The sequence below is a fragment of the Cuculus canorus genome, chromosome 11 (assembly GCF_017976375.1).
Source record: "Cuculus canorus isolate bCucCan1 chromosome 11, bCucCan1.pri, whole genome shotgun sequence".
Lineage (NCBI taxonomy): Eukaryota > Metazoa > Chordata > Aves > Cuculiformes > Cuculidae > Cuculus > Cuculus canorus.
The window spans coordinates 5652243-5676732 of NC_071411.1; the positions used below are offsets into that span (position 1 = coordinate 5652243).

At 40.0% G+C, this 24490-nt stretch overlaps 1 protein-coding gene across 2 annotated transcripts; it reads right to left on the reverse strand.

The window, feature by feature from the left end:
* Positions 1 to 598: 598 nt before the first annotated feature.
* DENND6A (DENN domain containing 6A) lies at positions 599 to 24320 on the reverse strand. 2 transcript variants are annotated; one of them, XM_054076777.1, is made up of 21 exons: positions 24147 to 24320; positions 19766 to 19804; positions 19631 to 19673; positions 16396 to 16508; positions 15310 to 15390; positions 14838 to 14943; positions 13593 to 13672; positions 12010 to 12072; positions 11312 to 11367; positions 10858 to 10980; positions 10585 to 10680; positions 8815 to 8909; positions 7151 to 7216; positions 6992 to 7056; positions 6315 to 6404; positions 4584 to 4637; positions 4384 to 4493; positions 3723 to 3825; positions 2964 to 3038; positions 1909 to 1973; positions 599 to 1788 (listed from the first exon to the last, which is right to left on the reverse strand). In XM_054076777.1, the coding sequence occupies exons 1-21, from the start codon at positions 24288 to 24290 to the stop codon at positions 1713 to 1715; spliced, it is 1743 nt and encodes a 580-aa protein (XP_053932752.1). In that variant the 5' UTR covers positions 24291 to 24320; the 3' UTR covers positions 599 to 1712. The 2 variants fall into 2 exon arrangements, with proteins under 2 accessions (XP_053932752.1, XP_053932753.1); XM_054076778.1 differs by lacking the exons at positions 599 to 1788; positions 1909 to 1973 and adding an exon at positions 1982 to 2504.
* Positions 24321 to 24490: the final 170 nt, after the last annotated feature.

A 24490-nucleotide genomic window follows, 5' to 3' on the forward strand; every position in this document is an offset into this window, starting at 1 on the left:
TTGGTTGACAGTGGCTGAAAGTGAGCCAGCTGCGGCCCAGGTGGCCCAGGTAGCCAAGGCAGCCAACAGCAAGCATCCTAGCTTGGATCAAAGATGGTGTGGCCAGCAGAAGCCGGGCAGGGACTCTTTCCCTGTACTGGGTGCTGATGAGGCCATGCCTCAAATCCTGTGTTCAGTTTTAGGGCCCTCACTAAAAGAAAGGTACAGAGTTGTGGAGCACATCCAGAGGAGGGCAACAAAGCTGATGAATGGTCTGGAGCACAGGGGTTGTGAGGAGCAGCTGAGGGAACTGGGGTTGTTTAGCTTGGAGAAGAGGCTGAGGGGAGACCTTATGGCTCATTACAAATACCTGAAAGGATGTTATGGTGAGGCATGTGAGCTTGAGGATCCTGCAGTTCTATCCTATTACAACCATGATGCATTTTCAAACTCCAACACTTCTCTGTCACATCAGGTAGTTCTGGTCACCCAAGAGGTACAACCTCCATCACGTCAGACTAAGCAGCAGTCTCCATAATCTGTTGAGAAGCTTGTCTTACACAGGAAGGGGGGGGGGAAGGAAACAAACGAATCACACCCTTCATCTGAGTTACATAAGTTCCAAAGAAAAAAATAAAAATTGATCCCTTTATTTTCTTTTACAAAAATACATATTTGCACTCACGTGATAGTTATCATAGTTGTTACTGGTTTACATGGTTCCAAGAAACTACACAGTGCTCCAAGTTAAATATTTGAGATAATTTAGTAAAAGAATGACCACTTATTAATTTCTGGATTAGAAATGCAATTCATCAGGCTGGGCAAAAAAAATAAATTTGCAAGTTAGAAATTAATGCTGAGGTGGTGTAGTTTAAGTAACAGAATAGATACATTGAACTTTGGTCATGAGTAATGGTATACAAACTATAACAGTATTAAAATACATATTTTCATAAAAATACCATTGTGACACTTCATATCTAAATTAGACATTTTTAGAAAGGTGGTATGAAATACTGGTTGTACAAAAGCATATTCTCATAGCGGGATTATGTCATAAGATTTTAAAAATTCTATCCAAGCACTTAAAAGCAGATTATTTTCTTTTTATAACTGATCGTGATCCACTTGTCACATAACAGTGTATGCTGGGTGTACGCTATAGCATGAATTTTATGCTACTTGAAACTAGTCAATGTCCACCATTGCCTGTGGAGCAGCAGAGTTCGTATGTACCACTGAAACTTGTTCAAGAAGATAAACATCACATTCTTGTTGCTTAATATGCGAGAGAGAATTCCTCTTTATGCAAGTCTGCTATGTGCATATACTGAGAATAATATCATGCTACAATCTTTACTTGCCACAGTTTGACCCTACCATGGGCTTTTTTTCAGCTGAAGTCAACATCCTTTCCCTCCAGTGGCATCACCTTTTCAAACCCTCTACTGGGGTAAGTAAAAAAATAAAGTAAAAAAAAAACATGTAAAAATTTAAACAGGAGCTAACTGCTGCGATCTCCAACCAAAACAGGTCACGTATCGGCTAACTCTACTGCAATCATTGATTTTAAAATCCATATTAGAACACCACTGTGTTCATTTTCTGTGATGAATATCGCATATTTACATTTACACTAGTGATCCTCTTTAAATCCTGAATGTCAGAAGTTTAAAATCACCAATTCATATGCAATGACTTTATATTTAAGGCACGCAAGTAAGAGCACCCTAATCAACCGACAATCTGAATGGAAGAGCCTTTTCTTGTGGGAATTTGTCAGCTGCCTTCTCTTCTTTGAAGACGCTATATTAATATGGTTTTGGAAAGAAAGTGAGAAAGAGAAAGGAAGAAGTTAAGAACCGATCTGATTATTTCAGCTGTCCCTGAAACTGTTCTGAAAGCAAAGATTTACCAGCAAAATACCTCAACTGTAACATCCTCTGACCGAGGCAGATAATATGCCAGTCGGGCTTATTACTAGATAAAAACTAAAAGAAAAAAGAAAAGCAATCAGATACTACATCAACAGGACAGTACAGAATCAACATTGTTTAGCCCTGAGTTAACAGGTTTGGGTATAGCAGCACCAATTAGAAAACATTCTGCAATGCCAGCACTGCGCTGCAGTCCTACACTGTGGTAGAGTTTCATAGGCCCACAGACTTTTCTTTAAGAGCACTTGTTTCAAACATTGTTAGACACAGGAATTCCTTTATTTGCATTGGTATTTAAGTGGAAAAAACAGTATAGTGGGCTATACCGTTCATACAGTCCATTTGTAGTGTTAATATGCCATTTCGAGCTGTGTTTCGAAGCTGGTAAGCCACTGTCTTCTGTGAAACCGCATCTGCCTTTTTGTTTTTTGCACAAAAAAAGCCTAGTGGAAATCATGTTGTGCCAGTTTTGAGCAAAATGTCCTGCAAGTCATCTGGAAGTGCTAGGATGATATCATTGATGTGCGCCTGCAGCTTTTTCAATGTGTCAGTTTTCACAGGAAGCTGCTCTCTGTCAGCCTGCAACTACAATAAAACAGGATTTCTGCTAAAAATACAAGACATACCAAAGTGACATAGTAGTGAATCTGAAAAATGAGTTCCTTATTTGCTGACTGATTAGGACTTTGGAGAACAGACGCTTTCCTCAACAACCACACAACAGCATGAGCTAACACAAGAAAGTCTGGTTTTCTGCTCCCCTGAGGATTCCGCCTTGCTCTCACTCACATCAGTCACAAAGTTCCAACTACGAAACCAGTGCAATGCTTCCAACATAGCGGGACGATGCTGGGAAGCTCATTAACTCTTCCTTTGGTGATAGCTGAAATGCAGTGTTTTGTTTAAAAAACCTGGGTGACTGATTTCTTGAGCTACATGGATCTTAAAGAATATTTTCATTTAAGGGCCTGTCAACAAAACTATATAGTACTTTCACCTAGTTAAGGTAGACAAATTTGAGCCATGTTCAGCTCAGTTACTTACCAGTTTATTCTTTAACTTTAAGACAAGATCCACTGTTTCTACTTCACTATGCTTCTGACTCCAGAAAACCAAGTTCTAAAAGAATAAAGACAAAGCATCAAAATATTTATGGCAACACAGATAATTTTCGAAACTAATATTTACCACTCTTGTTCTGAACGGGTCTTCTCCTCTTCCTTAATCCCATGCCTTTTACTAAACTAATTCTAGTCACGCACTGTCTCTACTGTGAAATTCTGCTTTATTTGCATGTTTGCTTAGGACTTAGCAAAACAGGAGGATGGAACACACACACAAGACAAACAAATAAAAGAAAAAAATCGTGCCAAACCCTGAGTTTATATCTTCAAAGCTACAAACTATATCACAACTTAAAAATGTGTTGGAAAACCAAGGAAGGAAGCTGAGTGAAATAATGTTATCAATTAAGAGAAAGGACCTTTTTTTGGGGGAGAAGTAAGAGAAGGGGGATATTCAATTTCAAAATGCACAACGAAAAAGGAATAAAGATACATTTTACAAATGATAGCAGTCATTATAAAAAGAAGTGAACTACATTTCATGCTATTCTCTTTTGCTATGTTAGTTCTAGCTTGTACGTGAGTAACAAATTAATGTTTCAATAGATTAGACTAGACAAAATTGTCAACACTCTTATGTTCAACCAATGAGAACAGCAGGGGTAAAACTGACTTGAGGGAGAATGTATTTTTATTACATGATGATTAATATTAAACATAAAGCACATATTTTCCTAACCTCATTACAGAGTGCTTCTAAATGAAGGGCCTCCAACTTCTGTGTGATTTCTTTCTGCCGGCTCCTAAACCAACCGTCAAAGTTGGGTGACTTCAAAAAATGTCTGGTAAAACACCAAAGCAAAACACATTCTATATTTTTATTGCAGTTTTAATAATACACCATTTTCTGCATCACCAAATGTAAAGTAATTATGTTTGAGGTTGAAGAAGGTATTAGAACCCTTTCTCTGTTTACTTTGAAAAAAAAACATTGTACTTTGAAGTGGAGCGTAACAGGTGCTGCTATTAATCAAGAGAAGGATTGAGAAAATGTAAAGAAAGATGAGAAAGATTAGGAATTTTGTCAGAAACAAAAGCAAGGCTCGGACTGAATTGTTTTTTTTATCTTTGTGTTTGGTTGGAAGGAGGAATCAAGTCAGAACCAGAAATAAAACCACAATACTGGTACACAGTGAGTTGTAGGGTTGGTAGCATCTTACGAAAACTATTAACACGGTAAAGAGAAACAGAATTAAGCACACCAAGCACTATCAATTCCTATTAAAGCACATATTCTCTTACTCAAATCAATACTGATAATAAGCTTGGAAAAGAGCATTCATATTACTGACTTGTCATCATTTCAGAAGATAATTTTTTATGCTGATGAAACAAAATACCTGTAAAGTCCTATCCAGTCTCCCTTTAAACCTGATGTGAGCTGTGGTCCTGCTTTTTCCAGTGTCTTCATGAACTCATCCTGGCTAAACTGCCTCAGCTGTGGTGGACTCTATGGAAAGAAATTAAGGAAATCATTAGCATACCACAACTGTTTTCTCTAATCACCGATTTCCAGCTCATTCAAATTATATTTCCATACCTTCCACGGTGATATGCATTTTTGCAAAGGCATTAGGCTTGCCACATAACGTTCCTAGTGAAAGGAAAAAAGAAAGGTTGTTTGCATAACCAGTACTGAAGATACACAGTCCACGTGTATGTTTGCTTATCACTTGTGGCCACAGTATTTTCTCATCCAAGTATTGGTACAGGGTGCGGTCATGCGTATTTACCACATGAGAGCATAAGGAACAGCATATAGAATGCCACTTGCATTTCCCAACTACAGAACTTTATGGCCACAAGATTCAGGGACACGAGGGAAAAAATGACAGGATTCAAGAAGGATGTGATATGTACATATCCTGAACTTCAGCCACCAGTGAATAATCTCTCTTGTCTTTGGTGACAGTCTACAAGCACCTCCATATCGTGGGTGATTCCAAACAGTAATCCCACTTACAAAGTATATGGAAGTGATTTTCAGAGTCCATCATACATATATTAAATAAAAAAGCTGTGGAGGAACTTTTTACAAGTGCAGGTAGTGATAGGATGAGGACGAAGACTTAGATTAGACTTTAGGAAGAAATTCTTCACAATGAGGGTGGGGAGGCCCAGGTTGCCCAGGGAAGCTGTGGCTGTCCCATCCCAGTGTTCAAGGCCAGGCTGGATGGGGCCTTGAGCAGCCTGATCCAGTGGGAGGTGTCCCTGCCTCTGGCAGGGGGCTGGAACTGTATGGGCTTTACGGTTCCTTCCAACCCAAACCATTCTATGAATCTGTAAGAACTAACCTACAAAACGCTGTCTCAGCTGTGGGCATCCCTGCAGCAGCAATGCTTGGCAAAGGCATGGCTAGAGCCCCACTGGGCTATCTCAGCTACGAGTAACGCAGGCGTTTCTCAGCAAGGCCACTACTGAAGCTCAAGGTCTGACGACAGGAGGTAGCTCCGCCTTGCCAGCTCACACAAGCACACCAGTACAACCTGCTATATACATTTTGAAAGCGTTTGTACACAAATGGCCGTGTATTTTCATCTGTGATCATAATCAGCTTGATAACAGGAAAATTCTAGTTCTATCTAGAGTCAGCTGAAAGTGCAGAGTTTCCTCAGAATATGTTTTATCAGAAATTAGTTACAGGAACTAGATTCCATTACTCTCCTTATGAGCCTGCTCCAGTTCAGAACAAAAACTGGAGGTTCTTTGCTGAGGTTGATACAATAAAAAAATAAAAAAAAAAGGGAAAATGCAAAACTCTGAAAGCTTTTTGTCTCTTAATGCAGCCCAGGATACCACTGGCTTTCTTTGCTTTGAAGGCATGTTGCTGGCTGACATTGAACTTCATGTTTGTTAGGATCTCAAGATCTTTTACTGCAAAGCTGCCTTTTCCAGCCTGGCGACACCCAGTACCCACTGCTGCAAAGGTTTATTCCTTCTCAGGTACAGGACTTTGCACTTCTGTTTGCTGAACTGCATGAGCTTCCTGTCAGCCCACTTCTCCAGCCTCCTGAGGTGCCTCCAAACAACAACGTCACCCCCTGTTTATCAGTCTCTACTCACAGTTTCCGTACCATCAGCAAATTTGCTGAGGGTATGCAGTGCCCCATCATCCAGAGCACTAATGAAGATGCTGAACAGTACTGGACCCAGTGCTGACCGCAGGGGCTACACTGCTGGTTACTGAACAGTTACTAGGTTCAGTCAGGCCAACGCAAAAAAAGCTACTCGATATTAAATATATAAAAAACCCTTTAGACCAAGAACTCACTAATGGAATAATGAAACTTTCTGTCAATTCCAAAAAATACCGCCGAAGAATCACGCTCTGAGCTTCTGTAGGACGTTTCTGTTGTACACCCTTAAGAAAAAAGAAGTAAAATATCACTATAAGTCTTTAACCCCAAAATAAGTAGTTGTGGGTTTTTCTAAGAAAATTTATTCCAGTGCTTCTGCATTCATTTGCCAGAAGCTTACATGTAGAACCCTCTATCCTCAACCATGAAAGGAAAGCCATAACATCAAGACCATATTCATCCCTTCAATTACTCACTGTTTTACTTGAATAAAAAACTCAAGAAAAGAAATATTTCTATAAGCAAACTTAGGGAAATCAGATCAAGTTTGGATGCTCTGATTCTTACACACCTCATGCATGAGATTTCTAGACCAAAGAGACTAGAGACGGACAACAGTGGGTGGAAAACCCAAAACAGATGAACCGATCACTTCAATTGTCTAAGTTATTAAGCCATTCATGTCGCTATCTAAACTGCTAAAAAGGCAGCAGCCCTTCTTCTACAAATGTGGGTGTACACCCATCTATTCAGTTATGAACTGCGAATCAGAATCCAGTTTCACTTACATCACACAGAGCTCAGCCCTAAATGAAAACACTGTCCAACAGTACACAGAACATTCCCATTAAGAGGAGACTTGCAGTATTACCTTCTGTAACTGTTTAACGATTTCTTCATCTTTGTTCAAGTATGGCTTGTAAGAAGTATAGACACCTAAAGAAAAAAAGCAGCCCACAGCGAAAGGAAAAATGGGGTACGCTTTTTATAATTAAAATACTGGTAATTTAACTCTGAAGCAAGTTATTACCAGGTTTGGAGTCCAAAGTTTTTAGGTTCTTCAGTTTTTTCACTTTCACCTGCTTTGGAACTTCACCTGCCAAAACATTTAAAGCCACCTTACTTGGAATCTCCGTCCCTGTTACTGGATACTACAGCTCATGTGCTCTGTGTTGTACTGGTTTTTAGAATGGATATTGTCATTTAGAAGATCATCTAATATTGGAAGAAGCATTAGAGACATTAATAAGCATCCAAGTATGTATCCAGAAACATCCGTAACAGCAGACAGGCTTTTCACTTTATAGAAGGGTTCCCTGTTGAAAAGAAAAACCACAACCGAACCAAAGAAAAAGGACAACCTTCTGCACCAAAGCAGCCAAAGAAAAATACTGACTATATATCAGTAAATGTCTGTTTCATTAATTTCAAATGTTATTTCATCTTCCTTTACTCTCCTCAGGGTAGAGATGCTTTCAGGAACAAATCTTTATTACCTCAGCCAAAATAAAAGTTGTATATAAGAAATTAACACAGCAGCCATGGATCAAGTATTGTAAGAGAATGAATTCATGTCTCCTCTTCCATAGCCAAAGAAAATGAAAATAACAAAAACCAACAAACAAACAGAAAAATTATAAGCCTTCTCTTTGTGCCCAAAGGGATTAAAGGCAGATCAGATACAACTCCAGAACTTCCTGACTAAGCATTTCACATGGCTGCACCAAAGATTTAGAATTTCATACTTGAATCTGCGTAGCAAATGTGAAGGTGACCTGTAAATATGCCTTTGCAGAGGTTGAATTAAGATGCTGTTTTCCAAACCTTAACTACACAGCAGCTTGCTAACTCCTCCCCACAAAACCCCAACTCCCACAGGAATCCTGAAACACAGACAGGCGCTAATACTTTGAAGTGAAGCAAAAACTTGCCTTATTATATTGAACACAGCATGTAATTCTTAATTAGTACTCAGAAACCGAATGTATCTTATTCTACATAAATGAATTTCATGGTGTATTATCCCAACCGGACATTTATGCATTCACACTTTTGGAACCGAACAGTCAACCTGTCACAGCAGAAGCTGTGTTCAGGAATTTCACATAAAATACTGCAGTACTTTAATAATTATTACAGGTTAACAATTGGTGTGCTATGCAAAGAATACATTAAAATTCTACTTGATCATGTAAGGAAATAATCTACTTGAACAATTAACAATGCCTGGAATATTGCCAGATTAGAAATACATTATCAAAACACCATCAATAAATAACTTTTTATATTATTGTAACATTCAAACTTAGCTTTCATATGGGTTTTACCTTCTGTGCACTGATTTATTATGACTGATTTACTATGACTGATTTATTAAGTTCTACTCATCCTAAAATTAACATCAGTAATAAATGGTGTCTCTCATTTTCATACATTACCGGCAGAGACACAAAACCCATATTATGCAAAAGGTAAAACATTATCTCTAATGAGTATTACCAGCTTTTGCATTTAATACGAGAATGAGCAATGCAAGACAAAGCACTCAAGAGCCTAACTGCACTTGACAGATTTACATCCATAGGAATTTGGTTAGTATTAAACTAAATTAATTAAACCAAAATACCTATGTTTGTAAACAATTAAGCGCACGGATCTTGCCACACATCACTGCAGAAGATTTTTGTACTTTACCTGGCAGTTTGATATCTCCAATTCGGATAATGTGAGGCCAGTGTTGAAGTGTTTTAGCAAAAAAAGGATTCGTCACCCCGAGAATGACAGATGGTCTAGGAAAATAATGACAATGTTTAAAATTTGACAGTAAGAGCTTTTGTCTTAATGAATACAAAAAGTCAGCTTTAATTCTTAACTTGAAATTATTTTCCTTTTGTATTTAGGAGTTCCATTTTAAGTTGCACGTAAGAGCGCGGTAAGTTTATCAAAGTCTTTAAGTTACAGACAATAGCAAGAGAGATGTACTTTAAAGCCCAAATAATTCTGGAGAATAAAAGCAACATCATTGGCTGAGACACACGGCTAAATACTGCCCACTTGCAATGACAAGAACAGGGTATTATCCAATTCATTATCTCGCAAGTAGTCAGATTTTTCTGTCTACTCTGTGCCTCAAATCTAGCTCTGAAGGCGCAGAGGGGCACCCAAAGAACAAGAGGCAGTAAGAGCACAGAGCTGCAGAGTTTGGGATTTACAGCACTAATATGACAAATTATAAGTGTATTTTTCAGCATAGTGGTTGCCATCCACTTTGCAGGCAAACATTAGCTAAGGAAAGAGTCTAAGTGCAAGCCTCACTGGAACTGCCACATTAGAAACAGGTTATCAATTCCTCACACTGGTTATAAAAAAATCCCAAATTTCTGCAAGAAAGCCAGAGCAATTCTAACTGTATTTCAAATACTACTGTACACACCGAACCACCTTTCTATTTTGCTGCAGAAGAGCACATGCAATTTTGAACACAGGTTACTGAAGTTTAACCAAATCCTTCATGGAATTATTTTTAGAAATAAAATTACAGATTGCATAACCATTCCCACAGAATACAAGCTGAAACATAATGCCTCTGTTTGTGTGTTTTTCCACTGCTGTATCGCTGGCAATACTTTTATTGAGAAGAAAAATACAGTAAAAGAACAACGAAACAAACAAAAAAACCCAACACAACAACCACTGCCAGTTCAAACATTAGAAAAAAAAGTTTATAGAAGATATCAGTTACTCTGACACATGCACTCCATTCCCAAATCAAGTGGCATTTAAATAACATACAATAAGAAGTATCATAGGTGTATAGTATTAAAATAAGAGCAGGATTAAAAAAAAAGGGGGGGGGGGGAAAGTATGTCCTTAAAGTAGTTTGAAACAGAATTGTTTTTTGTAGAGTCAGGACTCAGGCTTTCAAAAAAAAGAATCTTAAGTTCTGAATTTTTTTAAAACATTCTTCTAACAGATTTAGTAAATATATATTTACTTTTTAAATTATTGTCTCAACTGGGACAACAACTGGATTATCTTTACAGAATTGCTGTATGGATGCTGAATTCTAGAAGTCACTTTCTTTAGTAACTGCTTGAAAATAAAAACGATTACAGAGCAATTTCTCAAAGAGCTACTACGGAGCTGGTATTGCACAGACAAACCCTTACTGAAAAGCAAAACTCTCCAGTTTTCATATTTGCATTTTCAGTTACTCTGTACAAAAGTGCCCTATAAAGCTCAAATGTAGTTTAATTTGTTTCCCAAATTCTTTATCCTATCTATCTGGAGTGAAAACTTAAACCAGCCAACTACTTTACTCTGTAAGATAAATCTTGTAAGTAAGGAGTTCAAACATATTCTTTAATGATAGAAATTTATAACAGCTAAGCAATATCTTAAAACAGATTTGTGGTTACGAGCGGCTTTGAGCAACACCTTAACAAAAAAGTCTGATTTACTTACGGGGCTTGTGTGCGAGTTGTATATTCTTTGAATTCACTGTCGTGTATAGTAAAGTATGGCCTGAAATCACTGCAGTACTTCAACGGTGAAATACAACTACAAGAGAGAAAGAGGATAAGCTTGTTGTTTGTGTGCAGTACAGAATTTCACAAAAGAAATGAGCAAATACAGAATTTGTAACGTCTTGTTCTATTCAGATCTAATGAAGCTGCACTCAGCTGCACTGTACAGTGACTCACTCGGTCATTCGTTAGGAAGCTCCATTACATTTACCTAACAAGTGCCAGAACAGTTTCTGAAGATTCTGATGGTGATGGTGCCATCACGACAAGTGGTTCTCCGAGCAGCACCAGCTCCCAAAGCATCTGGATGTGAAAGAACACTGGACAGAAACACCTAAAAAGAGATGGAAATCTTTTAATACACTTAAGATAATCAGAAGAAATAAGTATTTGATTAAGAACTGGATAAAAAAAGGAAGCTTGCAGTAGTATTGAATAGTAATTTGAAAAATATAAAACGATATTATAAAAGGGAGCATTTCATAAGCTTGCTTATTTATTGTAGTCTCAGCCTGAAGAGGGTTTTAGCCATCCTTACAGAAAAAGAATATTAAACCAATACTACTAAATGTTAGCTTGCAAGTGATGAGACATATTATGGAACTGCCATAAATCTTTGATTTGTGGGAATTCACAGCTAAGAATACAACAGCCCCAACTCCTACCTGAAAAGATCTACTTCATGAACAGTCGGTAAAGCCATGGAGATCTGAGCATCTGCCTGAAAGACATTGCAATGCTTGTTTTTTAGTCATCAGAATACCTCGGTGTTAAATAAAAGTTTCCCTTAAATGCTTACAGACAGTAGATAACCTAATTACTCACCACCACTGTACTACTGCGTAGGTACCACATAATCTCCAGAAGTAACTATTTTTGTGTGCTAAAAGGAAGAGTCCCCCCAACACTCATTACTCAGGTATGCAACTTTCAGTCCAGAAAAGATACAAAATACTGCAGCCGTTTTAAACAGCCACGCAGCATGTGAAGGCACAAACAGATTTGGTTTATATCCATCTTCTACGACTAAAGATTTTTAATTTTATTCTCAAAAAAAACCCTAATTTAGCACAGCTTCACCCATTAAAAGCATGTTTGAGCTCAGCAATTTTGTCAGCCAACTATCTTCTTCCAGGAGCCGGATGATCCTGTCCTGAAGTACCTGGGGCGACTGGGTTAAATACCTTTTCCACAAAGAATCCGAGTCTAGACTCTGTCACTCAAAGGTTCAAAGTCTGCGGAATTCATTATAAGCAAAGTATATGAGGAATTGCTACCAATCTTTTATGAACAAGTAGAAGAACGAAGGCAGGAATTTAGCTTTGTCTCAGGGTTATATATAACAGAAATATCTAATCTCTACCTGGAGTATATTCTGTACTATCGGCGTTGTTCCAGGCTTGTCACGATATGTCGGAATCCGCAGCTTTGAAAGAAAAAGACAGACAGGCTTTTTTTCCTTGTATCTAATTCAGAGACTTAAAACGCTGGCTTACAGTCAAGATGTAATCTTTGAAGAGGATATACTTGAGTATGATGCCTAACTTACTGTACAGACCCTCCCGGTAACAATGAATACAGAGCTGATGACCACAGATCATTGCTACAGGAATCAATATATAATGCTAAGAAGTACCGCACTGCAAACTGGTTATTACAATATGAAAATAATATTTCAGTTAAAAAAGATTATGGATAAGACTAGTCACAGCTACCATGATAACTTCGATAAAATTACATTTACACATGAGAGAGAACAGTCCGAAGTAAGATTACGAGGTTTTAAGGTGGTAGATAATTACTTTCAGAAAATATCCTCATCTAAAACACCAGACACCCTGGTGGGCATGAGGGAAAATCTAAATATACCGAATAACATAAAAATCTTTTTCTGACCTCACAGTCGGCATCCAAACATCCTGAGCACAACAGATTTAAAAATTTTGAAAGCTGGTATTCACATACGGATGTGATTTATACACAAAGGTTAAAACTGACTGCCCAAACAATGTAAAAAAAAAAAAAAAAAAGGGGACAATACCACTGAAGATGGTCATTGAGGCTTCACTCAGTTTAGGAATGCAATTTCAGCTGTCATGGATAAGCATTACCAATAAGATAAATGCAGGCAACATCCAAACAACACATATCTGACACTCATCATTATCATTCAGCATCCGGAACACTGCTCTAACGAATCTGTGCTCGCTTCAGAAGCGTCTCCTCCTTCTCCCTGGTGATGCACATGCATCTAGCCATCAACTTGGGAGTATCTACTGAATATGTACTTCCAACTGTAACCTCTGAATCTATCATATCCATTTAATTGCATTTCAAATGAAGACGCTATGGCTCCCAGAGGCCCATTTCTTAGCCACCATTTAACCTCTACAGTTCCTCCCCACGCACAAGACAGAACTTCTCTATCAGCTTTCTTCAGATACATTTCTCTTTCATTAAAAATTATCAAGAGACCATGAAATTAATTTCTGGTGTGTGGGCCAAAAAAAGATTTTTACTTGTCAAACTTCAGGAATAAGAAAGATTATCATCTACATATTTAATTTGCTTGACTGGAACTTAACTCTCAGTATTCTGAAGTGTTATTTGTCAAATCAAATATCAAGTATAATCACCATTAAAGTCTCCTAGAATGCAGAACCAGAAGGATAATGTAGACATTGTAATTAGTACTTGCACTGAAACACCTCTTTTCAAAATCTTAAGGAATTACATATTAACTCATGCACCACAGTTTCTTCTCTTCCCCCCCGCCAATCAAGAGACCTAATCAAGATCTCCTGGACCTTCACTCTGAGTGAAGAACACATCAATTCTTGTTCCAAAGTATAAGACGCTGAAAACAAGGTAAACCATAGTGAGCACCTAGACAGTAAATTGAGGGGAAAACACCCTCAAGAGAAAAATAAATGCAGGAGTACTTACCTTCATTATAATACCCATAATAGGCAAATGCAGTATTTTCCCTGGAATTGGTGGTGGCCAACGATCAACATCACTACAAACTTAAAGAAAAAAAAAAAAGAGTATAATTGAGTTTAGTTTATATATGCTATAACCCGTGATATTGTAGTCATCTTGTGCACGCTGCCACTTTAAACTAGTGCCAATAGCCAACAAATTCTACTTATCTCTTGATCACTCTAAAGAAGTTTTACAGCCTTTTGACATTCTTAATGTACTGTTTCATTAGAACGATAAACTTTTCATTTCAAGAAAACAGTATCCTCTTGTCTTCTGCTTTTTGTCACACTTACTCCTCAACTAATTGCAAGTCATGTTACACAAGAAGCCATGAAAGTACACATTAAGAAACTTCACAAAGAACACACACAGATGTACATTAGCTAGTGTAGAACAGATAAACATAAGTAGTTGAGGGAAATGCTTGGCTAGAAAGTTCTTCAGCATTTTGTTGTAAACAATTATTTATATAGTTACTAATTCTAGTGGTTTCTGCAGGTCTTATTTTGTTCATGACATAACCTGTCAAAAAACCCTGTTTATCTACATGTGATTAAAAATTACAATTCCTTTATCAAGAATATTTTCCACAAATTGTTGCTCAGTGAAAGCACAAAGACACAGATGTGGTATAGGGCACAGTACAAAAGAACACAGCACTTCCAGGCAAATAGCAACTAACTTTCCCATTTGGCCCTCTCTGGCTCTTCAAGTTCTACAGTAAGGCTGAAGCTCCTGTTTTCAATGCTGCTTTGTTGCTTTTTCTCTTTGGTCAAAACAAAACCCTCAAAAAAAACCCACACCCAAGATGACGTTTGCACAGTTGCTTAACACAACTTCTCAGGATGTCGCAAAAGACACAATTTTTGAAGAGTGCAGACTAAGAATTGCCATCAGCTATTTCTGCTGAGCAGCTGTCCAGAAATCTAAAAGAAAATCCTACATAGTTTTTAGGGGGGAGCTTCAGCTCCATGGAGGATCCAAAATTAGAATCATAGGTTGGAAAAGACCTTTAAGATCATCAAGTTCAACCATAGTTGAGCTCTGTTCAATGATTTAGGAATCAAGCCAATTTGCCAAAGTTTCAACCCTCTGCCCTGCAAGAAGACAGAAATGCAAATTAGAACGCAACAGTGGCATTTACTGTTTCTCCAAAAATACTTGTGTTATTATAGGAGCTCTTCCAGAACAAAATAGTGCCACTACCTGCTTCCAGGAAAGCTTCACTTTTCTCAAAATATTCTGGTGCTATTTGCTTAAGCATGGTGCGAAAGAGATGGACATAAGGCAGTTTGCTGATGAGGACCAGCGACTGGAACAGAGTAATAAAACAAAAGTATTATTTTAAATTAACCCCTTCCCCCAGTTTGATTGCAGTTCTACTCATTATCCTCAGAGAACAGCAAGTGTGATTTTTCTCACACAATGCAAGGCAACCACACGTTTGGCTGCAGGCAACTGCACACAAACAACTCCCCAAAGTTACCAACTTTTAACACACAAAACCTTTTCGTTTGGACAGTGCAGCTGGAACACAGCACAGCTGATGTAAAATTAGACCAGTTTACTGCAAATCAACAAAGAATTTAAGAAAGCAACATACTCTTTCTGTTCCTCTGAAGGCACTGAAAGGTAATTAACTTCCAAATTAATATTTTTCTAGAAGAACTGAAATTACCTTCTGGAAATAGCCTCTTTTTAGTGATTTATCTCGAACTTGTCTGAAATACACATAACCATAGTAGTATGCTGGATCTTTCTGCAAAAGAAAGGGAAGAATTCAATACAACCACTTGATACCGTCCATTCTGAAACACTCAATATGCACTCTAAAAGTCTACTTCTCTGCAAGCTCCCAAGTTGATTAGATACAATAACCTAAAAGGATTACTCTGTTTATTGGCTTTTTTTTTTTAAATAAGTACTTCAAAGGGAAAACATCAGTGTACGAAAACAGCTGCGCTTTCTGGCTTTACTATTTTTATATCTACTTTCTCCTGACACACCATGAAAGCTAAAATAGAATTAATTTCCTGAGGAATAAATCAACACTCATAATTTTGGAAAGTAGCACTAAAAAGACTCTAGCAGTTAAAAACCTAAAAGCCCTGACTTGAAAAGATAAAAACTAGTCTTTCAATGTATTAACTATAAGAGATTCTTGGAACATTAAGGAAGCACACTTTTACATTTCAAAGATAAAACATCAGCTTCATCCATCCTACAAACAGGAATTCAAGTACTTGCCATGTAAACAGATCTAAATTGAGTTTGAGAATCAGACGCCCACTTGCATATCCACTGTCCTCAATATTCCACAACGACATGCTGAAAACAGCTTTTTTTTGCCACTGTCTCCTCTAGCTAACTGTTCTATCTTCAAAAAATAAAGTGTGGAAACGGAGCAAGACATCTCAACTCTTTTTTTTTAAGTTACAAAGCATTTCAGATTTCCAAAAAGGTGATGTTTTTCACAATTTGATCTACTGGTTTCTAGTCAGTAACCAAACAGGCCTCGTCATCGTCACTTTAATTCCTTGCAGTCCAAAATACACAGCAACAAAACTTAAAGAACAGTTCACAAAACTAACTATTAGTTAATTACCATAATAATGATATGCTAAAAACTCATTTGCTGAGCTGTGCCTTTCAGGACATCCAGTTCAGAGATTTTGCTTTTCAAGCATTAAATTTAAACGTGAAGACCCACAAATTAAGACTTCCCAGAAGAAATTAACTTCACTTTTGTTTTTTGATTTCCAACCTTTAGGTAAACCGGTAGATCTCTATCCAATCGGTCCAGAAAACAACACAATGAGACTTTCCTTCCAGAAGACCGTCGAAATCTAAAACAAAACTGTGTGTCCCCAAGACAACCTACATGGGAGGAAGAGATAAACAACAAACATACAGAATTCTGAGTTTGAGCCTTGTTTAATATGAGGGCTTGGCTATGGCCAAACAGGCAAAACAGTTTTGGTTCATTTACGTTGCACTGCTATCGTGCCCTGCTATTGCAACCATTTCTATACGTATGGTTTCTTTATAACTGAGTAATTTGGTATCTTCAGCAACAATAAACAGCCTATCTTCAAAAAGAAGCCAAAAAACCCACTCTGTCTCACAGAGAGTTTATCAGACTGTCACGTCCTTCCACAGCTTTCCTAATGCCTGACCTCCTACTGGTATCACACACCTGATTGGTCTGCGTGTATAGTTCTGATTATCTTAACCACACATCATTTCTCTGCTGAATGACCACACTTAACCTTGTTTTGACAGCAAGTGGTTCATACATAAGTCACACGGTATGCGTGTATTATGCCGATCTCTTCTAACTCCACGTGCAGGTCTAGGACGCAGTATTTTTGAAAGGTGCAAAACTAACAGCAGAAAAATGAGCCAAATGGGGTAGTACTCCCCAAGAACACTTCCAACGAGTGAAGCTTCTCTTCATTTCTATTAAAATTAATTTCTGAAATTAAAATTAAGTGCATCAATTGTTCGCAGTCTGAAAATAAATTGGGCTAAGTTGGTATCTTTCTTCAGGTGGAAGAGGGGAAGTGAAGCTTCAGAACTTGTATCACTGGTCCTCCCATGGCTGCGTTCACGCTGTTACAAGTGTTGTCTGCTTTTAAAAGTGAAGAAGCTCCAGAAAACCTTCAGTTGAAGCAGAAGCTACATAAGCTGAATAGAATGTGCTGTTAATAGCAAGAAGGGAGATTGCTAGGATTTTAAGATCAGGTGCATTACTCACACTAGCAAACCTGTAAATAAAAAGTCCCTTTGGAATGCAGTGTTATTAACACGAACAATCAATCGAAAGACAACCTCCCAAGTCACCAGCCTGTGGTAAGCAGACTGCCTTCGCCGTAACTATGTCATGTTCATGTAAGTGACTATAGAAACCAATCTACTATTAAACTTGAAGCTATTGCCATAGCAGTAAGTTTCCAGCTGTCAAAGGACACCTGCTTCTCCATCACAAATCTAACTTTTTTGTCAGTGCTTTGCTCTTCCAGCTTTTTGAGTTAATTTTGCAAAGACCTTCAGGAAAAAAAAAACCATGAAGTCACTCATCATCACCTGAACTCTTCAGAGCTGCCCTCTCTTACACCAGCAGCGCTAATTGACTGAACAGTAACACAGAGTTCTACTCTACAGATCTGTTCCTCACACTTAAAAAGCTCAATTTCATCATCTTCTCTTTCAGCCACAAATTGCTACAGCAACCACAGCCAGCCCCAAACCTCAGCCGAAATCACCGGCTGTGAGCTGCAGTGTAGCTTAACACTGGAGCATTCAGAGCATTCACGCCCCAGTTTTAGAACCCCCTGAAGTTGCAGCAGTAAACCCACAATGCGCTCAGGCAAACCCAAAAGTAGCAAAACATAGTATGATGGGATAACCATCCAACTCAGACAGGTAACTAAAGCAACTGCTTAGCGATATGGATCATAACAAGAAAAAAAACCCACAGCACATATCAATAACAAAGCACTAAATATTTGCTCCAAGTTTTCATAGCTAAATTCACAACCACTACGAGTCCTAAAATGATCTCTCTTTCTAGACGTAAGAGGAAAAAAAACAGTTGAATTAATCTTTTGAAAACCTATGAAAGACAGACCTCAAATTCAGCTGCAAGCCAGTAACTTCCTTTACTGCTATATTACACAAAGCTTTTCTTTTTATATTGCATCCTATGATGAAAAAATAAATCCTAACTGAAAGCATGAATTCCCAGCTAATACATAGATCGCAGATTTTACACCGCCAATTCTCTACATCATCTGAAACTTCAGCCTACCAAGAATAATCAAAAATCTACAGGTTAATAGGGACATTCTAAAAAGAAAAAAAGGGGGCTGTTTTTCCTGCTGAAAGTAAAACCTCCTTATATATAACTACTCTGCCTAAAATAACTCTACTATCACCTCCCAGCCTTTGTTCTTAATGTATTTTTTGTGTGCATTAAAATAAACCTTTTGCAGGTTGGACAGATTTATTAACGACGAGAGCAATGAGAAGATACAGTTAACTCATCTTCTCTTTCAATAACAGAAAGCAGCTCTTCATCTGTTTACATACAGGATGTCAAGAACAGAGAAAATAGCTTAATTTTAATGACATTAAGACAAAGTGGAAAAAATAGCCAAGATATTTTCTACAATTACGCAAGTGAGCTCACACACAAATTAAAAGCACACACCTGCATTACCTCACATCAGAGCTGTTGTGCTGCAGAACAACCAAAAGCACAGAGTAAGAGCAGTTACAGCAACAGGTTTTGACTTTTGTAAAGAAATTAATATGAAAGGAAGTGTCTATACTTCTGCCACATCCTTTTGCAGGTGGTCCAAGTCATCAGACACATGCCTCCAATTTCTCTTTGGCAGCAGAACAGTAAAGTTTAGATTAAAGAAGAATTTAGCAAGCAGGACCACACACAGCAACAGAAGCGTCAACAACAGAGAAGATACATGATAGTCTAGGTTTTCCCTTCACAACTGTTCTTTCTAAATGCTTTTGAATGTAAAAGTCAGTTTCACTGCTATGAGTTCAGAAAATACACATTTACTCCTTTATAAGAAGATGGTTCTATACCCCTTTCATTTGCTTTATTAAACCATTCAAATTCCATGCCTACACTTCCTTCTACAATGACAATATAATTATTCTGTTTAAAAGCAAGATTAAGATGTTCATTCTTTACTTTCTAAGTATTCTGAACATCTGCATGTGTTTTATCTGGAAGGTCTTACACATTCACATTCCTGATATTTCACTTACATAAAATAATGAGTTCTCTGACCTTACAGCAATACAGACAATTAGAGTATTACAATTAATCTTCTTTGCAAATTTTTCCTAATTGTAATATTAAGATATTCACATTAGTATTTATTCCAAACCCAGAAATTTAAACAGTGAAATTCTAACATTTTAACACAGCATAGTTGAATAACCGATGACTACAGAGCAAAGGAAGCACTTACCTGAGTTAGAATCTGGAAAAGACAAATAGCAAATATTGGTTTTCTAAAGGGTGGGGAAAAGAAAAGAGATGTTATATTTCCTGAAGTTACTAAACCAAAAGCTAACTATACACCTATACAGCAACCATGACTTACCTCTTTATCTGTGAGTTTTGAATGTGGAGGATATATTACCTACAAGAAAAAAGTATTATTTTATTTGAAAGTAAACTGGGTATGAACAGTAAGCTTTTATTAAACATTTTCATTACACAGCCCTCAAATGCCTGCCATGCCGTAAGCTATGTTCAATAGCAAGCTATTAATGTTATATCTCTGTTGTCATTTTTCCTGTGCTTTTACACTAACTTAATCACCCTTCTTCACAAGGTATTTCGGATACCAGTTGGAGACCATACAGATACATTAAAAAATTCAGAGTACCTGAAGTTATTGGTGCAACAGGTCTCAAAGCAGAGCAAGATTACATGCTTTACATTTAACTTGTACATACGAAATGCAGTAGATGATTCCACAGAAAGCTAACACCATGTTACTGTCTGAGATCTGTTGCAATGGATAGTTAGGTGGGAGTAATCAAAATTCAACCACAAAACACCCTCTGTATTAATTACAATTCTTGGAGGATGATCATTTGCCCCAAATGAGAGCTGGGAATTGTGAAAACTCAAGGAACACATTCAAAGAGCCACTACTTTTGTACTGACAGAAAAAAGTAAATTTATTTAATATGTTTTTACAACACAGAACTCAAAAATGACAGGACACCATTTAAGATACGAAAGCACCATTGTTTAAAGAAACAGATGTACAGAATCAGCGATCATGCAAGTAGGTGAGAAAAGTACAGGAAAGAGTAGATGCACTTAAATTTCAGCTAAAAAGTTCCTCAAAAAACCCCTTAAAGCTACTGAAATGGGTGGCTAGCTTGTATGCAAAGGAATTGCAACACAGTTGTAAAGATTATGTTTCAAAGAAGGTTTCAGTGCTCTCATAGATGGGAAATTCTGTAGGAGCAGAAGTTCCATGCAAGAACTTACTTAGTCTAGAGTCCTTGTATTACCATACTGATAACTTCCAGTTTTGTTCAACAAAACGTAATTAGATGTATTTCCTGATAATGTAATGCTCCTGATAATGTAATATATCCACTGGCTGGTCTCTGACTAAGCAAGCTTTCCGTCCCCTGGCCATGAAGTCCCCAATTCACTTCTTTTCCCCTGTCCTCCATCCAGTGATGCCCAGGCATATAACACAATATTAACCTAATAAAAGTTAAAAGCACGCACATGGACGGAGCATCTGCATACGGTATTCTGTAAACCTATCATTCCTACACCATCTTATGCTAAAAAATACACACAAATATAACTTTTTCAGGAGCTGAATGATGCCAAAATGATCTGCATCCAGGCAGATGGCTGGAGTTCAGAGCAGACTTGAATTCACCTTCCTATTCCTCACTAGCCACTGTATCTTCCCAGAAGGCAAAGACGTGTAATAAGTCGTAACTGTTACCTCCACCCTGTTACATCTGCTCAACCTTTCTGACCTGCCTGGATGCCCCTGTCAGAATGACACGATAATGACAGTAAGCATTGCCTAGATGAAGTTTTACCAGATTTTGCAATGTTCTGAACAACCTGACTAAAGAAATCCAAATTGGAAAGAGCAGGAACACCATTCCTGTGAGCTACCGCGATCTCAGCTGTTTGGCACCAGAAAGTGTCTATCGACAGCACAAAATAAAAGGGGGAAAGACAAGACAGAAGTGAGACACAAAGCTCAATCAGTGGAGACAGTAACTTCCCAGCTTTCAAATGTTTGCCTCCATAATTAAGTGTCCTTTATATACACCATATTTCCCCCTAGAAATAATGATCTAACTTGCTCGGCAGGAAAAAACCCCAAACCGCCCAATTTGCACATGGAAGAAAATCAACTTAGAAAATGCGGTTATTGGAGGAAATATAACTTTGGTAACTACGTAGGATCCCTTCCCCTGAAACACAATTCTTCTAGAACTGCAGAACTAGGCAAGGAGCAGCTTCTTTCCTTCTATGGAGCTTCCAAGAAAGAAATAAAACATGAACCTCTGTGTGTGCAGCAACAGAAATGCTTGCTCTGCAATTCAGCGTCTTTCAAAACTCTGTACTGTTAAGCAACCTAATTGTTAAGGATTCAAATTGAAACTAAAAGCTGATATTCTTCCTATAGAAACACAACCAGAAAAAAAAATCAGTCCTGATAGCTATGTAGACTTTTAGTTTTATTTTATGCAACCATTCAACTAAAATTAGTAGGGCTGTTAACGGAATTGTTTGCAGACAGAACAGATGCTGCTCTGTGCTTCCTCCAGCCACCAAACACGTTTTCTGCTTAACTCACTGGTTATAATGAAATTCTTGGTTTTGTATCTAACACCACTTTATAAAATCAGGCAAATATAACTTGATAATTAGCTCAGGACGCTGGTTTCTTATTTCTCTTGCAGTCCACAATGCATATCAATCATGTATTTAAAATACGGTAAGAGCCATCTAGTTGAATTTTAGGCCCGTTTCCCACACATTAATGTTAACACCGCTTTAACAAGAAAGAAAGACAGACAAGATATTTTTGCCTGCACACCAACCGTTTGCTGCAGTCTTATGGTAAATACAGAGAAACAGGATGTGAAACTGATCCAAACAATTATTCTTTCCAGTTTATTTTTCAGCCCAATCAGTTCTCTAATGCAGTTCCATACAGAATTTCATCCACATTTGCCTGTTGCACAGAATGACAAAGAGCAGCAGGCAGGTAAAAACTGTGCAGTTTGTGGCAGCATCAGTTTGTGGCAGCATCACTAATGGCATCCTCACAGTTTTTACATTCATTTAACGCTGCAAGGAAAACGTTTCCGACATTCAGAGAATTTATTTGCCTACCTTAGTGAGCAGGAGAAGATTGTTAATCATGAAGGCTACTTGCATTCACACTACTATTATACTCTTAAAGTCTTCAACATGTAGATGTGATGGAAATCAGTGCTATTTGCATATGAAGGAAGCTGATCACCAAACCACAGTAGGGTTTGGATTGGAAGGGGCCATGAAGGTCATCTAGCCCGACTCTCCCTGCAGTGAGCATGGACATCTTCAACCAGATCATGCCGCTCAGAGCCCCATCCAATTCGAACATTCCCAGGGATGGGGCATCCACCACCTCTCTGGGCAACCTGTGCCAGTGTTTCACCACCTTCAGTGTAAACAATTTCTTCCTACTGCCTAGTCTAAACTTTTCCTCTCTTAGTTTAAAAACATCACCCTTGTCCTACTGCTACAGGCTCTGCTAAAAAGTTTTTCCCCATCTTTCTTACAAGCCCCCTTTAAGTACTGAAACGTCGCAATAAAGTCGCCTTGGAGTCTTCTCTTTTTCAAGACGAACAACCCCAATTCCCTCAGCCTCTCTTCACAAGGGCGGTGTTCCAGGCCTTTGATGGGTTTTGTGGCCTCCTCTGGGCTCGCACAAACAGGTCCACGTCCCACCTGCGCCGAGGGCCTCAGAGCTGGATGTGGGGCTCCCGGTGGGTCTCTCCAGAGCGGAGCAGACTCACAACCTCGCCCCTCTGGCCACGCTCCTCCTGAAGCGGCCCAAGGCACAGTTGGCCTTCTGGGCTGCGAGCGCACATTGCCAGCGCAGGTGCAGCTGCTCACCCGCCGCCAGGACCCGCAGGTCTCTCTCTGCAGGGCTGCTCTCAGCCCTTCATCCCCAGCCCGGACCGACACCGAGGGCTGCCCCGGCTCAGGCGCAGCTCGCTGCACCTCATGAGGTTTTCACGAGCACCACTTCTCCCTCCAGGTCACCCAGGTCCTTCTGGATGGCCACCGCATCCCTCGCGGGTGTCAACCACGCACTGCTGACCCCGCCGATCCCCGCAGCCCCCGACCCCGGGATCGCGCAATCCCGTTTCGCTCAGACCGGCGCCGCCTCCCCGGGGCTGCGAAACCACGGAGCCAGTGGAAGAGCCCGATTGCCCCGGGGCACGGGGACACCGGGCAGCCCCCCCGGGTCCCGCACGCTGCCTCACACAGCGACCCGTGCGGGGCACTCGAGCGCCCCACAGCCTCCCCGGGGCCCTCACAGCCCCCTCGGACCCCCCCAGCCTCCCCAGGCCCTGCGAAGTGCCCCGCACAGCGCCCCGTGCAGCGCCCCCAGGCCCCGCACAGCCTCCCCGAGCCCCGCACATCGCCCCCAGGTCCCGCACAGCCCTCCTGAACCCCGCACATCGCCCTCAGCCCCGGCCACTAAACCGCACAGCGCCCCCAGTCCCCGCACACCGCCCTGCCCAGCGCCCCCGGGCCCCGCTCGCTGCCCCGCACAGGGCCCCCGAGTCCCGCACAGCCCCTCCGAGCCCTGCTAACTGCCCCACAGAGCTCCCCGTGCAGCCTCCCCGGGTCCCATACGGCTGCCCCGGGCCTCGCTCGCTGCCCCGCACAGAACCCCGCACAGCGCCCCCGGGCCCCGCACGCACCTCCACCGCCTGCCCCAGCTCCAGGTCGAAGCCCACCACGCACACGCAGTGCAGCCAGGCCGAGAAGCGGTCCCAGGGCAGCAGCGACAGGCACGGCTCCGGCTCCACCGCCTCCTCCCCGGCTCCGGGCTCCCGCCGCGCCATGGCGCTGCCGGCCCCGCGCCGCCAGTCACATGACCCGGCGCTCCGCCCCACCGCCCCCCCCCTCCGCGTTCCCTCGGCGACTGCAGCCGCTCGGGGTGGGAACGTCCAAGCGGGCACCGGAGGAGGGGGGCGGCAGGCGAGCGGCTCCCCCCCGCGGCCCGCGCGGGAAGCGCAGTGGGATCGTCCTCCCGCCCCGCGGG